At 34.7% G+C, this 17,780-nt stretch overlaps 1 protein-coding gene and 1 pseudogene across 1 annotated transcript in view; both read left to right on the top strand.

Moving 5' to 3' along the window:
• The window catches only part of PAK2 (p21 (RAC1) activated kinase 2), a 79,609-nt gene extending 62,357 nt beyond the window's left edge, over nt 1-17,252 (top strand). Inside the window, exons 14-15 of the mRNA XM_016135275.2 lie at nt 11,062-11,199; nt 11,655-17,252. Coding sequence (XP_015990761.1) covers nt 11,062-11,199; nt 11,655-11,741 — 225 coding nt within the window. The 3' untranslated portion in view covers nt 11,742-17,252. The remainder of the gene's footprint in view (nt 1-11,061; nt 11,200-11,654) is intronic.
• LOC118602493 lies at nt 10,768-10,886 on the top strand (annotated as a pseudogene).
• Nucleotides 17,253-17,780: the final 528 nt, after the last annotated feature.

Genomic DNA, 17,780 nt, shown 5'->3' with positions numbered 1-17,780 from the left:
AAAGTAAAATAGTACATGCAGTGTTTGAAAAACAATTTGAGAGTTCCTGTAACAGTTGACATAGTTACCATGTAATCTAGCAATTCCACTACTGGTTTATACCCAAGAGAATTAAAAGCATATATCCACACAAAAGCTTATACACAAATATTGATAGTATTATTCATAATACTCAAAAGTAGAAACGATGCAAATGTCTATCACGTGATGAATAAATAAACAACAGTGGTATATCCATACAATGGAATGTTTTTAGCCATGATGAAAGAAATGAAGTATAGGTACAGACAACATTAAACTTTGAAAGCATTATGTTAAGTGGAAGAAGTCAAACACAAAAGATTGCATATTGTATGATTTAATTTACATTCAATTCTTGTTCATAATAATTAGATTCTTTAAACTCAAAAACACAGAGTTAATACTGAACCACTGCACTGCTTCTAGGGGAAATCCAGGATTAGGTTTCTGCAAGCCTCATCACATTTTTGTCAACTGATCAATATACAGCCTCGCTTTATGTGTGTTTCTGTTTAAGATACTTTATTTAACACATATTTGTTGATTCAGTAACATTGAACTCATGGCCAACAGTACCATAATTCATACCCGAATGAAGCTTTTCAAACACTTGTATATTCTCCATAAGGCATATCACAATCTTTTTGCATTTTGGAACACTAGGCAGCACTTCAGCACTGTACTTTTCACCTGTGCACATATCCACAAATAACCACAAAAGCACTGAGAGCTTCAGTTTTGGAGTTACAAATAAATTTTAGTGAGTAGGTGAATTCTCATATCTGGAATCCAAGTAATGATCTAAATGAGGACTGCATATAAATCTATAGAATAGACAGGAGATTAGTGGTTTCCAGAGACTGAGAAGAGGTGGGAATGAGAAGTGACTAATGATGCACATGGATGTTCTTTTGGAAGGATAAAAACATTCTGAAGTTCGATAATGGTGATGGTTGTACAACTTTGTGGATATGCTAAACACTGAATTGCACACTTGAGAAGGGTGATTTTTATAGTATGTGCATAATATCTCAATACAGCAATTATTTTCAAATGAGTTTTTAAAGTGCTATATAAGACTACAGACTTATTGCCAGAAGTGTTTTTAAATTTTTTTTTTCAAAATAAATTGAACATGCTATAAAATGAGCTAGAGACCAAAGTAATGAGTATGTGTAAGAGGTACCCTATGTGGATAGCATGGGTTTTAATTCTGTTTTTCCTGAATATTTTCATCTTGCAAAAATCTCAGTTCAGTAAGCAGTTAAATGTACTTTTAAAAAGAATGTTAATTTTAGAACACTTTTCAGAACAATTTTTTAAACCCTCTAATTTCATTCAGTTTAGTAAATATCATCCACATATCTGCTCTGTATCAGGCACTGTTCAAGGTGCTGTCTAAAAAAACCAACAACAAAAAATAAAAATAAAAAGAACCAATAAAATTTCTGCCCTCATAGAAGGAGGAGAGAAACAATCAAATGAACAAGAATAATATGTAAAAGGGATGGCTCCTTAGTGTAGTGGTTAGCACGTCTGCTTTACATGCAGAAGGTCCTGGGTTTGTGCCCCAGGTGGAGCCATGGACCATGCCCCAAATGCGCCAGGCCCTCCACATGTTCCTAGAGTGCCAGGCCCCATTGCACTAGGCCCCCTGGGTGTGCCAGGCCCTGTGTGCGCGCCCCGATTGTGTGGGAGAAGACACCCCACCTTCAGAGATCCAGTTCTTGAGGGGAGATGGCAACATCCATAGGTCAGGAATGGAAAGGTGGGGGAGAATTTAAGAGGAGGGAAAAGAAAAGAATAATATGTAATATATTAACTGATGGACTCTTAAGTACTGGGACTGGTAAGCAGGGAGTCAAGAATGTTCAGTTTCAAAAGAGTGCTTGGGAAGAGCTTTAGTGAGTTGATATTTGAACACAGGAGATAAGAGAATGATACTCACTTACCTAAGGGAAGAACATTCCAGTCAGAAGGAACAGCACATGCAGAGCCCCTAAAGCAGGAGCATTCCTGATGTATTTTAAGATCATTAAAGATTGCAGAATTGTTACCATTCAGTAAGCACACAGCAGGAAAAATAAGGTATATCAGTGAAGAAATGAGGCCAGACTGTGTCATGCCTTATTAGGCCTTTGTAAGAATTCTGGTTTCTACGCAGGTAAGATGGGGAAACCATTGGACAATTTTGAGCAGAGAGGTGAAATGGTCTTATGTATATTTTAACAGGATCACTGTCTGCTTTGTTGTGAAGAGACTCTGAAGGGAGACGAAGGCAGAAGCAAGAAAACCAGTTAGAAGGCTCTTGCGATAATCCAGGCAAGAAGCAGTGGTAGCTTAGAGTAGGATGGCATCAGTGGAAGTAGGAAAAGGTTGTTGAATTCTGGATGTATTTTGAAAGAGAGAGGGAGGAATGACCACAAGAGTTTGACCTAAGCAACTGCAATGACAAAGTTACAGTTCACTTTAACTGAAATGGGAAAAGCTGCAGGTAGTGTGTATAGGGGGTGGCGGTGACAGCTGGGAGATCAGAGATAGCATTTTAACATGTTTAGACATATAAGTTTGAGATGTCTATTAAGACATCCAGGTGGATATGTTGAATAGGTTGTTGGGTATGCAAGTCCAGGCTAAAGATAAAATTGAGATTTGTTAGCTATAAAAATATTTAAAGTTATGAGACTAGATAGGATCACTGTGTCAGGTGGCCATAGACGACAATAGAAGAGATTCAGCTTGCACCCTGAGGCATTCCATAGCTAGGAGTTGATGTGGCAGACCAGCAAAGGAGACTGAGAAGGAATGGCCAGAGGAGTAGATAAAACCAAATAAACATATGCCCCAGAATCTTTATACAAAAAGTAAGGGAGAAACCATCTTGTCAGAAACAGTTATGTCAAGTAATATGAGGACTAAGACTTGATATTTGGACTTGGCTGTGTGGATATAATTGGTAAAAACTTGACAAGTGGGAACTAATGCTTCCTGTCAAGATAGTATAACAGGGCCCAGATTAACCCTCTACTAGAATATATGAAACAGTGGTTTTCAAGACACTGGACATCAGACAATGAAGAACCGTGATCTCCAAAAGTGGGAAAGGCATGAAGCGAGCCCTATGAGAGTTTCCACGTTATGCCATGGGGGGCAGAATCCAGGGTGGGACACAGTGGACTCCTTGAGTTGAGGAGATGGAGTTAAGAATATAGGGAAACCAAGGCAGCTGGAGTTAACAAGACAGAGAAAAAGGAGAGGAGAAATCCTCGCAGAGATAAGACTCTGGAGACTTTAGGAAAATCTCCATTGAGCATTAAACAGAGATTGGTGCTCCTGTGTGAAGAATCTACCCAGGGCCAGGGATATAACCCTGTGCTAAGATTGGAGAGAGCAGTGTCTGGTGCTCACACAGCTGGGAGTAGTGTCTACTTCTGTCAGCCACAGTGGAAAACATTGTAATCCATAGGATATTGAATAGAGGTGGTCCCACCTAACAAATCTTAAAAACAAGACCCAAAGGCATTGGCTCCAAAGTAACCATGTCCCAGAACAGAGCTCAAGGATATGTATAGGAATACAGATATATGCAGCACCCAAATATCCAGAGTTTATCAAGCAAGCAAAAGAGCAAGAAAATTAAAACCCATCAGGAGAAAAATCTATCCATTGAAACTGAACCAGAACTGACACAAATGAAAATTAGCACAAAAGTTAAGTAAAACAATTTTTATACCTGCATTCTAGATGTTAAAAAAGTTAAATGGAGACATTTGAAAAGTATATTTAAAAAAAAAAACAAACTTACAGGTACAAACTACATTATTTGAAATTGGATGAATGCCAAATTAAACATTGTAGAAAAAAATGATTGATGACTGAATAATCAGACGTAGTAATAGAGTCTACCCAAAATGAAACACAGAAAAAGAAATGAAATTTTTAAAAAATGAGATAGCATCAGTGAGCTGAGAGACGGCTTCCAAGTGTTCCAAATACATGTGTAATGAAGTTTTGACAGAAATATCGGTCAACTAAGAATCCTACGGCCAAGAAATATTTTTTAAAAACTAAGATGAAATAAAGATTTTTTCAAACATACAAAAGTTAAAAGAATTTACCACCAGCAGTTCTACACTATAAGAAATAATAAATAAAATTTTTCAGGCAGAAAATATGGCAGTGTGGCTTCACACGAAGAAATGAAGAGCACTAGAAATAATAACTAAGTATGTGAATATATAAGTTTTTTGGTTGTATAAGTGTCTTTAAAAGAAAACTGTTTAAATAATATCAATGGGAGGAGAAAAAAACGTGTATAAGTAAAATGACAAGCGTAAGGCTGAGGGGGACAGTCTTAAGATCCTTATACTCTGTGTGAAGTGGCATACTATTGTGATAGTCATAACAGCTGAAAGGTATATGCTGTGTAAACACTTAAGCAACCACTAAAATAGTGAAAGAGTTACACCTAACAAAACTCAACTAACGAGATAAGTAGAATCATAAACGATACCAAATTAAAGGAAAAAAAGCCCACACTGATGGGGGTGTGGTATGTCAAAGGGACACAGGGGCCAAACTGAAAGAGCTCCATTGGCCAAGGTACAACAGTTTGAACAACAAAATAAAATAGTATGAAGTCCATATAAGTGAATAAATAAATGAGACAGAAGAGACATTTCTCATTCAGAAGAATTCCAAATAGTTTATGTAGGTGTACCACCCGTAATTCCTGACTTTTTAAATGTAGGCTGCACATAGTGACTTTCTTCTAGAGAGCACAGTGTGAAAAGGGGAGAAAAAATCAACTTACAGTAGAGAAACCTGCCAAGCACTACCTCAGCCAGGTGATAAGTTGAACATAATTCTAAATCATATTGATAGTATGCACCTTTCATATGATGCAATGAAAAAGGCACTATAACTCTGTGATCTTCCTCCCCCAAACCCATAACTGTCTGTGAGAGAAACATCGAATTTCAGTAGAAGGGCATCCTACAATATAATACCTGACCAGTACTCCTTCAAACTGTTAGGATCATCAAAAGGGAAGGAAGATCTGAGAAAATTGTCATAGCCAAGAGGAGCCTAAGGAAACATAACAAATAAATGTAATGTATAGTATTGTGGAACAGAAACAGGAGGGTGGGAAATTGAGAAATCTAGGACAAATGCACTAAGGGTCCTTAATGAGGTTAATGATGCCAGTCAGCAGGGGTATATTTTTTTCTTCCACCATACTTAGGTACAGGCAAAGAGTAGGCATAGTTATAACTATGTTTTGCCAACTGAATGTTACAAAACATAAGAGGGTCAAAGAAGTGATCATGCGAAAAGAATGATGGACACTGGAAGATCAGTGAGATTTATTTAGGTCCAGTGGAGTCAAAGGATTTCTGGCGTTACAGTACTAGGAGTGAAAAAGTTAGGAGTAGGAGGGCAACTGAGATTTGAGAGTTGTAGTTATTGGTACTGGTAGGTATAGGATATGACAGTGGGTGTGTGTGGCTGAGGTAGGCTAAAGGTCAAGTATATTGCAAAAGAGGTAGTCAAGGAGCCATAACAGCATCTTTGTAGCTATTGAAAACGCCATGAATTATGAGTAATGTTAGTGATGATAACTGTTTTTGTTAGATGTTTGAAACAAGGGAAGGTAGGATAGGTTTGAAAGCCCAGGAGTTATAGAGAAGGAGGGAGACAGAGACTTCAAGGAGGCAATGAAAAGCCAAAAGGACACTCTCTCCTCCAACACCATACAGAGGTGTGGGAGAGAAAAAGCTACCAGTAGAGAGCTGTGGATCAGGCAGAATCCTCATGGGAGAGCCAGGCCTAAGTAAGGAGGATGTTTTAAGAAGGGAAGGGAACAGTATATAAAAAATTAAAGCTAGAAAGGGGAATGTGCAGTTACATGGGCATTAGAATGATGAAGCTGAGAGACTTATGGGAATCATGGGATGCTTATAATCACTAACGTAAATGGAGATGGAGTGTACTTAGATTTATTCCAAAGTAGAGAGAAGATTAAATGTTTGCAGAGGAGGAGTACTTGTTTTTATGGAGTTCTCTATTAATCCCTTCTGGTAGAAGTATTGAGGCTTAAAACAATATTCTCATCTTAACTTGAAATTAATTGTTATCAGATAATTCTTAGAATGATGTGTGTGTGTGTGTGTGTGTGTGTGTGTGTGTGTGTGTGTGTACACACACATATATGTAGTATTTTTTTTTAGAAAATTTTAAGTGAAAATTTGGGGGTAAATGTTATGTAAAAAGAAACTAACTTAAGTGACAAGAAAATAGGCATGCTCGTATACTGATGGTTTAAATGTTGATTGGTATCCTTTTTTTATGGCATTTTGGCAATATAGCCAAAACTTTAAATAATTCAGTAGAAATTCTAGGTGACCTTGCATTTGGTGATGTTTTTAGATACCACATCAAAAGCATGACCCATGAAGGAATAAATCTTGCTTCGTTAAAATTGGAATCTCTGAGAAAGACACTAGTAAGAGAAAGAAAAGACAAGTCACAGACTAAAAGAAAATATTGGCAAAAAAACCTATCTGATAAAAGAATGTTATCCAAAATATACAAAGAACTCTTAAAACCAACAATAGGAAACAAACAACCCAATTAAAATGGGCAAAAGATCTGTACACAGCTCACCAAAGAAGATACACAGATGCCAAATAAAGCATGATAAAAGGATGTCCAACATATGCCATTAGGGAATTGCCAATTAAAACAACGAGATACCACTACATACCTATTCAAATGGCCTTAAATCCAAAAAACTGACTATAACCACTACCAGTGAGGATTTGGAATAATAGGAACTCATTCATTGCTGATGAAAATGCAAAATGGTAGAGTCAGTTTGGAAGACAATTTGGCAGTTTCTTATAAAACTAAACATACTCTTAACATATGATTCAGAATTGTGCTCATTAGCCTTTGATAAGATACAGCTTCCATTTATAATCAAAACACTTAACAAAATTGGTGTAGAAGGAAAGTACCTCAATATAGTAAAGGCCATATACCACAAACCCTCAGCCAACATTATACTTAATGGTGAAAAACTAAAAATCTTCCCTGTAAGATCAGGAACAAGACAAGGCTATCCACTATTGCCACTGTTATTCAATATGACATTGGAGGTCCTAGTAAGAGAAAGATATAAAAGGCATCCAAATAGGAAACGAAGTCAAATTGTCACTATTTGTGGATATGATTTTCTGTATAGAAAATCATAAAACCCTAAAGACTCCACAAGAACACTGCTAAAAACAAGAAGCAAATATAGTAAAGTTTCTGGATACAAAATTAATGTTCAAAAATCCATAGCATTCTTATACTCTAATAATGAAGTGTCAAAAGAAGTGGAAAAAATAATTCCTTTTGCAATTGTAACAAAAAGAATAACATACCTGGGAGTAAATCTAACAAAAAATGTGAGGGACCTATATAATGACCCTATTAAAAGAAATCGAAGAAGACACAAAGAAATAGAAAGTTATTCTTGTGTTCTTGGTTTGGAAGAATCAACATAGTTTAAATTACCTTATTACCTAAAGCATTATACAGATTTAATGCAATCCCCATCAAAATCCCATTGGCATTTTTTAAAGAAATAGAACAAAAAATCATCAGATTTGAATGGAAGCACAAAAGACCCCGAGTTGCCAAAGCCGTCTTGAGAATAAAGAACAAGTCTGGAGGCATCACTCTGCCTGACTTCAAATTATACTACAAAGCGACAATAATAAAAACAGCATGGTATTGGCAGCAAGACAGACACACAGACCAGTGGAACAGTGGAACAGAATCGAGAATCCAGAAGTAAACCCATTATATGGGCAAATAATTTTCGACAAAAAAGCCAAAACATACAGTGGAGAAAGGAAACCCTCTTCAGTAAATGGTACTGAGAAAACTAGAAAGCCACTTCCAAAAAAAAAAAAAAAAAAAAAAAAATGAAACTACTGTTGTCTATCACCTCACACCAAAATTAACTCAAAATGGATTAAGGACCTCAATGTTAGACCTGAAACAATAAATTGCATAGAAGAGAACATAGGAACTAAACTCATGGATCTTGGACTTAAAGAGGATTTTATGAATTTGACTTCAAAGGCAAAGGAAGTAAAAACAAAAATAAATGAATGGGACTACATCAAACTGTAAAGGTTTTTTGTTTGTTTGTTTGTTTTTTAAGGAAAAGCACAGCAAGAAAAACTGTCAACAAGGTAAAGAGACAACCATTCGATAAAGGCCAAATATACAAAGAACTCATACAACTCAACAATAAAAAAACAAATGTTCTAATTAAAAATGGGCAGAGGATCTGAACAGACACTTCTCCCAAGAAGACACAAATGACCAACAAACATGAAAAGATGCCCAACATGGCTAGCTATTAGAGAAATGCAAATAAAAGCCACAATGAGATATACCATCTCACACCTGTTAGGATAGCTGATATCAATAGGACAAGTAATAACAAGTATTGGAGAGGATGCAGAGAAAAAGGAACCCTCATATACTGCTGATGGGACTGCAGACTGGTACAGCCACTGTGGAAAACAGTATGGAGGTTGCTCAAAACACTAAGAATTGATCTGCCATATGATTCAGCAATCTTCTTTACTGGGTTTTTACTCCAAAGACATGAAAACATATATCTGAAAAGATATTTGCACACCGACGTTCATAGCATTATTCACAGAGGCCAGGACATGGAAGCAACCAAAGTGTCCTACGATAGGTGATTGGCTAAAGAAGCTGTAGCACATATATACAGTGGAATATTACTCAGCCATAAGAAGAGATAAACTACTGCTATTTGCAACAACATGGATGGACCTCAAGATAATCATGCTAAGCAAAATAAGCCAGACAGAAAAAGTTGAAAACCACATGATATCACTTTATGTGGGATATAAACCTAAAAGCAACAAACAGGACAAACTGACTCGTGGACATGGACAATAGACTAGTGGTTACCAGAGGGGAAGGGGGAAGTAGATAGGGTAAAGGGGTTCAGATATATGGTGACAGAAAGGAATCTATGGGAGGTGAACACATAATGCAATATATATATATGTCTTACTGTTAAAGTGTACACCTGAAATTTACTGGATTTCATTAACCAATGTCAGCATGATAAAAAAAAATTTAAAAAAAGAAATGTGGCTATAAATGTAAAATCCATAGATTCCAAAGGCAGCCTAAAGAAAGAACATAAGATACTAATGATTTTAATGTTAATTACATGTTGAAATGATAATATTTTAGATTAAATAAGATTAAAATTTTTTTTAAATTGTGCTCATTGTTTACCAAAGTGGGTTGAAAACTTATGTCCATATGACACCTACACAGAAATGTTTATAGTATCTTTATTCATAATTGCCCCAAATTGGAAGCAACCAAAATGTGAAATGTATAAATAATACTGTATTTTTAAACGTGGATATCAATATACATGAATGTTATTCCATAACATTATGGAATGTTATTCTATAACATTAAAAAGATAAAGAGAAATGAGCTATCAAACCACAAAAAGACTTGGAAGAATCTTACATGTATATTGCTTAGTGAAAGAATCCAGTCTCAGAAGGCTACTATACTGTATGATTCCAGCTATAGAGATTCAAAAAGATCAGTGTTGCCAGGGGCTCAGGAGTGTGGGGATGATGAATTGGTGGAGCACAGGAGATTTTTTAGGGCAGTAAAATTATTCTGTATGATGCTATAATGGTAGATACATAGAGGTGTGTATGCATTTATCAAAATTTATAGACCTGTCCAATACAAAGAATGACCCCTAATGTAAACTGTAGACTTGTTTAATGGAAGTGTATCAGTATTGGTCCATCACTTCTAACAAGTGTACACTACGAATGTAAGATATTGATAATAGGGGAAATGGGGGGAGCGAGTACATTGGAGTTCTAAGTCTTAATTTTTTTTTAATTTAATTTGTAGGAATTTAAAGAAAATAATCAAAAAAGTACATAAAGAATACAAGATTTTCCAAAGAGAATTGGCTAAATTACGAAACATTCTTATAACTAATTACACTGGTTGATCCAGCCATTAAAATAATTTTGTAGTTCTAATCTGTTATTAGTAATAATGAGACCGGGATATAGCTAGTTTTGTTTTTCGGGTTTTAAGACTTTTTTTAGAGCAGTTTTATGTTCACAGCAAAATTGAGGAAGTTACAGGGATTTCCTATATATCCACTTCCCCATATATACATAGACTCCCTCATTGTCAATATCCCTCACCAGAGGGTACATTTCTTATAATCAATGAACCTACATTGACACATCATTATCACCCATTGTCTATAATTTACATTGAGGTTCATGCTTGGTGGTGTACATTCTATGAGTTTGGACAAATGTATAATAAATAACATGTATCCATCATTATAGTGTACAGAGTATTTTTATTGTCCTAAAAATTATATGTGCTGCTTCATCTATATATAGATATGGCTAGTTTAAAAGGGGGGGAGTGGTCAGTAAACTCCATTGTTTTGAAATGTATGACTTGAGAAAGGTAAATGGGATACTGTATGTTAATGGTGGGTATTTCTTTATATCCTTAACGTATTATAGTTCTTTTATCAATATGTATTGCATTTATACCCCTCTGCTACCCCTTGCAAAAACAGATGAACCTGTTTTTTGAAAAAGAAAGTAGGGAAATGCACCATTAAAATAAAGGAATGTCTATGGCCGTGCCACCCTGAACACACCCGATCCCCTCTGATCTCTGAAGCTAAGCAGGGCTGGGCCTGGTTAGTGTTTGGATGGGAGACCACCTAGGAAGACTGGGTGCTGTAGGTGTCAAAAAATAAATAAAGGAATAAATGAATGTCTAATCCAAATGGACAGAAATAATTCCTCACTTTAGTGTTTATGGTGATTGTCTTTAAAGATGTAAAAGAACTGTAAACTGTAAAGTGTTTTCTCAGTTTGTTGAGCTACTTTAAGTATGTCAGTGATGTTCTTCTATTTTTAGGCCTTGTACCTGATAGCAACTAATGGAACCCCAGAACTTCAGAACCCAGAGAAACTTTCCCCAATATTTCGGGATTTCTTAAATCGATGTTTGGAGATGGATGTGGAAAAAAGGGGTTCAGCCAAAGAATTGCTACAGGTGAATTTGGACATGATAATATTTTTGGAAAAAGTTGACCTTTTTGAATAACGAACAGAAAGTTTACATAGAGTTATTAATTTCACTACTCATTCATCACCAGCAGTATGACAGCTGCCAAAGTTTAAAATTTCATCTGCTGGAAATAAAATACCTGTCATACTATAATAAGTATATGAATTTTTATGTATTATCAGTTCTCAGACCAGTTTCTTCAGTTTCTTGCTGGCATGGATATTTGGCTTATTTAATTGAGATTTTACATTAGAAAGCTTAAAAATACTATGCTTTTAACTATAAAAGTGATGTATTGGTTATGTTGATTTTATGCAATTATTGAAATATGTGTTTATTAGGTAAATTATCCATAAAAATATTTGAGACTTTAATTGAAAGGAAATATTTAGTTTCTAAGCTGGTGACATTTACACATTTTTCTCCCCTCTTTCTGACAGCATCCCTTCCTAAAACTGGCCAAACCGTTATCTAGCTTGACACCACTGATTATGGCAGCTAAAGAAGCAATGAAGAGTAACCGTTAACATCATTGCCGTGGCCTCATATTTTTTTTTCCATTTTCTAAAAGAAGCCTTTTAATATATGAAAATTATTACTCGTTTGGGGTTTAAGGAAATGGTCTGCATAACATGGAAGAAAAATGCAAACTACTACTTCCTGAAGACAACCAACGGAAAATTGCAAAACAGATTGACAGCTTTCTATTGAATCCCTTCTTTAGGGTCCAAACGGAATTATGGACTGAATCACTAGCCTTACTTCTTTCAGCAGACAGCCCATCAGGGCCATTTATTATGCTTGACATTTGCATTTTATTTTGCTGACTTCATTGTAATAGATACCATTCATTGCCCCTTTTGAGGAATTTTCAGTACTTGAATGGCAGATTCGAGTTTTTCAGAGTATTTGTTTCATCTGCTTGTCTTCTTTTCTCTCTCTCCTTTGTAGCTTTCTTTTTCCTTGACTTGCTCCTTTTGAGTTGTTTTTATTAGGCCTAAATTAGAGGCAAGTATGATAGAAATTATGTAGCTCCTTATATTGGCAAAGGAGCAATATGGTTTAACTTTGTATAGAAGTTAGGCCCAGCTATTGTTACATGTAATATTTCAGTTCAGAATTTGAACTGGGGGAAGGGAAGAAAAGTATGTGATTTTTACCTTTTTTAACAAATGTGAACGTCAGTTTTAGAAATTTCATGATAGTGAGGTGTTTGGCATTTGTTACATGTATAGAGAAAAGACTAATCTATATTTATAACTAAATCATTAAGACAGTTAAAGAAGCCCATTGACTAAACATCTGTACAATTTTCTTTTCCCTTTAGACTGTTTCCTCTTCAGATTTGGCTTCTGGAACCAAAGTGATTTGTTCTTGTTCCAACTTGGGCTTTGACTTTGGTTGGTGCCGCTACTTTCCCCTCCCTCCCTTTCCCTTCATTTTGGAAATAAGTTTCTGTATATGTTGTAATTTTAGTTTGTTTTTAATTAACCCTCTCTCACTGTACTTCCCAACCCGTGGTAAATAATATAACAATCATCGAATTTCAGAATTTAAAATTTAACTCTTTTTCCATTTAAAGGAGAAAAATATTTGGAGCTGGTAGAGACAAAGTGAGAGACTTGAACCCTGGTGAGCTCTAAAATAATTAGGCGAGATTATATTCTTGAAAGAGAAATGTCAGTTACATAGAGATGCAGGTGCTGACCAGTAAACTGTAGAGATTTGTTAGAAATATTGTTCTCAAACCATTGCCAGCATTTTACTGTCTGAGAACTTAAGTGACAGAAGTACTTGATAAATTTATGGATCATTTGAGATGTTGAGTTACTTATGATTTTTTTTTCAAATAAGTAAATAATCATGAAAACTAGAGAAAGGAAGAAAAATGAAATGTACTAGTTAATAGCAATACTTTTTTTATTTTAAAGATTTTAAAAGGTCTGTGACCTGTAGCATTAATTGAGTGCCCTCTTTTCTTTCCTCCCCTTCTTTTCTCTTCTTCCTCTCCTCTTATTCCATATTTTTTTTATTGTTTTGCATTTGGATGCAGTATCACCCCTTCTGGCATTGCCAAGAGCACATAAAAGAGAAAAATCTGTGGTTTGGTTCTGGCATTTGGTTTTGGAACATGAGAATGTTCCCACTATTCTCTCCTAATTAACGTCATACCTAATTGCCATCTTGCAATAGTACAAATCATGAATAAAAACAATTGTGATGTTTTGGAGTACATTAGGAGGGAACTAATATAGTTTTATGTCCTATCATTCCTATCATCTGTGTTAATATATAGGTATAAGGATAGAAATGGCTGTGTTTTTATTGATAATGCAGGAAGGTTTTCACAGAAATGAGTAAAATAATGAAACTTTTCTCTAGAGCACTTGATCTCTGTTTTCGATTTGATTCTTGATTTCATATTTCTCTGGACTATGTTGGCCTCCTAAAGCTATTGCTTAATTACAGAAACAATCTGGTTTATTTCTGGTGGAAAGCTATATTATTGCTTCTTGAGTTCCAGATTTGAACATTCTTTGTAAATAGTTGTCTGGATGGATTATGATAAAGAAGATACTACCAATGAAATAGAAAACCAACTAGATAAAACCGGGATCATCATGACCACTCTAGAAGGCACTTCCATACATAAGTTAAAGACTATATTCATTGAGTACAGTGCCAATACCCCATTTTTAATTCCTGTGATTCAACAAAGGTCTTTTCAGTTTATAAAGCAGTTTGGGATTTGTATTTACAACTTTTGTTGGTTACCTGCATGTCCATTGCTGGCAAGGGACTTTGTCATTGAAATCTGACTCCTAGGTTAAGGGAGCTACACTGTGGTTTATTCTTTACTTACTTGGATAAACTAACTTGTAATAGAAATATACTTTGGTTAATTCTGAAATGTGTCATTTTTAAACAAAATAATCTTAAAAGCAATACGGAATTGTGATTTATTAATTTTAAATTAAAATGTTTAGGTCTTCTTGAAAGAAAAATTATATCTGAATTCAGATTTCATGTTTTTTTAATAACTGCCCTTTGTAGTCAACCTTTTTGTCATCGCTTTAGAATGAAAATTCCATTTAAATCTAAAAGTTACCTTAGTAGTCCTCTTATGTTGTTAGGACAATATTAGTATAGTACTTATTTATTATATTTCAGACTCTGGTGATCTTAAAGTTTCCTTCTCCTCTTATTCCTTTTGCTGCTTTTAGGGACAGTTAAAACTGGGAAACCATGAAAAAATTGAATATTTTATCCTACCTAGAATAGTAAACAAGTAGAGTGATTGTGATAGCAACAGAAACCAAGGCTAACACAACTCTCTTCATGTGTTGAGTACCTGGCACATAATATAAATTCTCTTCCCTTCTACATATAAATGTTAAGCTGCTTAAAATGTATCTAGTTAACACCAGTCTTAAACAAACCTGTGCCTTTAATAAGTAATTTAAAACTACCTATGAGTATTTCTTTCAGAGGTCACATAAATACATGTTTATTTAAATCTACTGTATTCTAGACAGAATAATTCTAAATCTGGTCAGGCAATAACTACGGTTAGAAAAAAATGGGGGCTTAAAGAATTTACATCAGTTTTTTGGGCTAAAAGTTTTAAAATATACTGAGATCCATATCCAGTGAAGTGTCAAAAAATAATCATAGAATATAGCTAAAATCCAGATTAATACTCATTTTTGTAGTGAAATTTCATAGTAATATAAAAAACCACATTGTCTTCCTTGTCTCCATTGCTCCCACAATAGATATTTAAACAATATCAGTTTTTCCGCAGTGTGTGTATATGTGTGTATAAGAAAGGAAAAAACACAGACACATTTTTTTTTCTCCTCAACACATTTATTGACCACTTTGGCAAAGACACTGTGGTAGATATTGTGGGAATTACAAAGGAGAATCAAGCACTGGCCTGGCCTTGAGAGAACTGAAGTCTTTTTCCTTCACCACTCTAGAATATTGCCAAACAAGAGGAAGAAAGAAATGTATGATAATTCTGTCAAATTTTCATTCTGTATTAAGAAAAGCAGAGAATTATATTTGGAATTGAATATCTTTGGTAGGAATGTGTTGCCTTTTTATTTTCTTGATAGATAGAAATGGAATTAAGTGAAAGCAGCTTGTCTTCTGTTTTGTCTTCAAATTTTATATTGACTTTTTTTTTAATTTAATCCCATTCAGTTATTTAATTGTTACATTAACTGCTGTATTTGATGACTGTTCAATAATTTTGTTCTTTCAGGGCTAGAAATAAACTTTTTTATGTTCATTTTTCCCTTTCCTAAACTTCAGTTCTTTAAATCAGAGTACCTTAAAAGCATAAGTGTAATAGGCTTTCAAAGAACATTCTAATATTTTTAAAGCTAAATGTTTTTTAAACATGTCGTGGCACCATTTGTACTAAAAAGCCCAAAGTAGAAAGATTTCCAGAAATTTATGTGTAGTAAGTAGGTTCAAAATAAATTTCTTAGAAATGTTCTGGCTATCAAGCCCAGGGAAACACTTCTGATCTGTTTGATACCTCCAACAACTTGGCCTGAAATTCTAATGCTTACGTGGCTGAGGTGATAAGACTCTTACTAGCATTTCTGTGCTAAATGCACCAAGAGAATTTTAAAAGTGCAATACTTTAAAGTATCACTTCATTATGTGCATTGAATTTGGAATGTTGGATACCCTGACATGGAGAACAGCTGTAATATAGAGTTACTATCATAAACCAAAATTATACATTTTTTTAGCATGGAGTGGAACAGGGCTGTGGGGGTATGTGAAGGCAATGACTGCTTAAAATATCTGTTATACTGTAAATCTGTTTAGTGGTATTCTAACATTCATATTTCTTTAAATTATTTTTAGCAAATGCTTAAAACAGTTGCCTAAGAGAAGTGTTTAAATGCCTGCATGATTGATTTAAAAAGCACAATTCGTATGAGCTTAATGCATGCTTTACTACTTTGATATTTGTGCCATTTTTCAAATTAGGAAATCATTTTTTATGCTAAATTATTTAACAAGTTTTATCTTTTGAAGAGAAGGAAGAAGAGTAGTAGAACGATGATGGGAACTGTCTTTTCAGGCCTACCTATTTTAGGTTTTTAACAGTTACGTACATAGATTAAAAATTCAAATGCTGATCTTAAAGGAGTGGTAATAAACAGTGCTAGTTCCCAGCTTTAAACTTACTCACTGCCTAGTCCTGCTCCACAGAGGCATCTGCTTTTAACTCTGAGATGTTTTTAGCATGCATTAGTCTTCACCTTTCTAAATCATATACTTAATACAGGCATTTCTTCATGTTTCTATATTTTACTTTAGTAACTTCCTATTATGATGGTTGAGAATTTGGGTACTGTCGTACCATCTACCATCCCATTCTCCCATTACTATACTCTCTGGTGTCCTAATTAAGAGATGACAGTTTTTTATTCAATAAGTTGTAACTTTTTACCTTATGACTATGTTCAAGTGTTGTTCACTTGAGCCAAGTAAGTTATCATTACATGTCATTTCTTGTAAAACTCTTTTCCTGTTAAGTTTCTTGTCTTTCCATTTCCTTTGCAAGTTTCTATGTTCCTATCACTAAGTTTCCCTAACTTACCACAAAATTACAAAATCCCTCTGAAAACTATAATGGCAGTTCCTTTTTCTTTCCTGGAACTTGGCTGAAGTTTGGACTGATGCTGTCCAGGCCTTCTGCCCATCTGGCATCTGAAACTCAACTGTACTTTTCTCCTGATTTAGATCCTTTGTTTCCTGAACACCATGATTTTCTTGCTTGACTTATTCTCTCATTTTGGAGAAGTACATCTTTAGCTAGCTTCCTGAGAAAGTGAACATAGAGGCAAGATTTTTAAGAACTTGCATGTCTGATGTTTAATAGCTCATGTTTAATTGACACTATAGTATTATGAATTGAAAATCATCTTGAGAATTTTGAAGTCACTGCATCATTGTCTCACAACCTGCTATTTCTGTAACATCTTTGTATATAAACCATTTTTCTGCTTTTGGATCTTTTGGTCTGAATTTTTACCATGAAGTGCCTTGGTGAGGGTGTATATGTTTTGATGTGAGCATTTGTCAGGCTGTCTAGTTTGCAGACTCCTTTCCTTAATTTCTTTGAAATTTTTGTATTATTTCTTTAATAATTGCCACGTTTTCCCCTGTTATTTCTTTCCAGAATTACAGCATTGATCTGTTTTTCTTATCTTTCTCTCCTGCTTTCCATCTCTTTGCCTTTTGTTTTTAACTTTCTGGGAGAATTTCTTTGATTTGACCTCTCTTTTTGAATATATGTCAAATATCACATCATTAATTTCAAAACCTCGTTCTTTTTTTCTGATCTCCCATTTCATAGCCTTTTATTCTTATTTCATAAATTCAATATCTTTCCACGAGTATTAATTATAAGAGCATTTTTTGGTCAGTTCAGGCTACCATAACAAAATACCAGACTAAGCGATTTAAACAACAGAAATTTACTTATAATTCCGGAGGCTCAGAAGTCCAAGATCAAGATGCTTGCAAAGTAGGTT

This window comes from Rousettus aegyptiacus, unplaced genomic scaffold (assembly GCF_014176215.1).
Source record: "Rousettus aegyptiacus isolate mRouAeg1 unplaced genomic scaffold, mRouAeg1.p scaffold_m13_p_4, whole genome shotgun sequence".
Classification (NCBI taxonomy): domain Eukaryota; kingdom Metazoa; phylum Chordata; class Mammalia; order Chiroptera; family Pteropodidae; genus Rousettus; species Rousettus aegyptiacus.
This window is presented reverse-complemented; position numbering and strand designations above follow the sequence as displayed.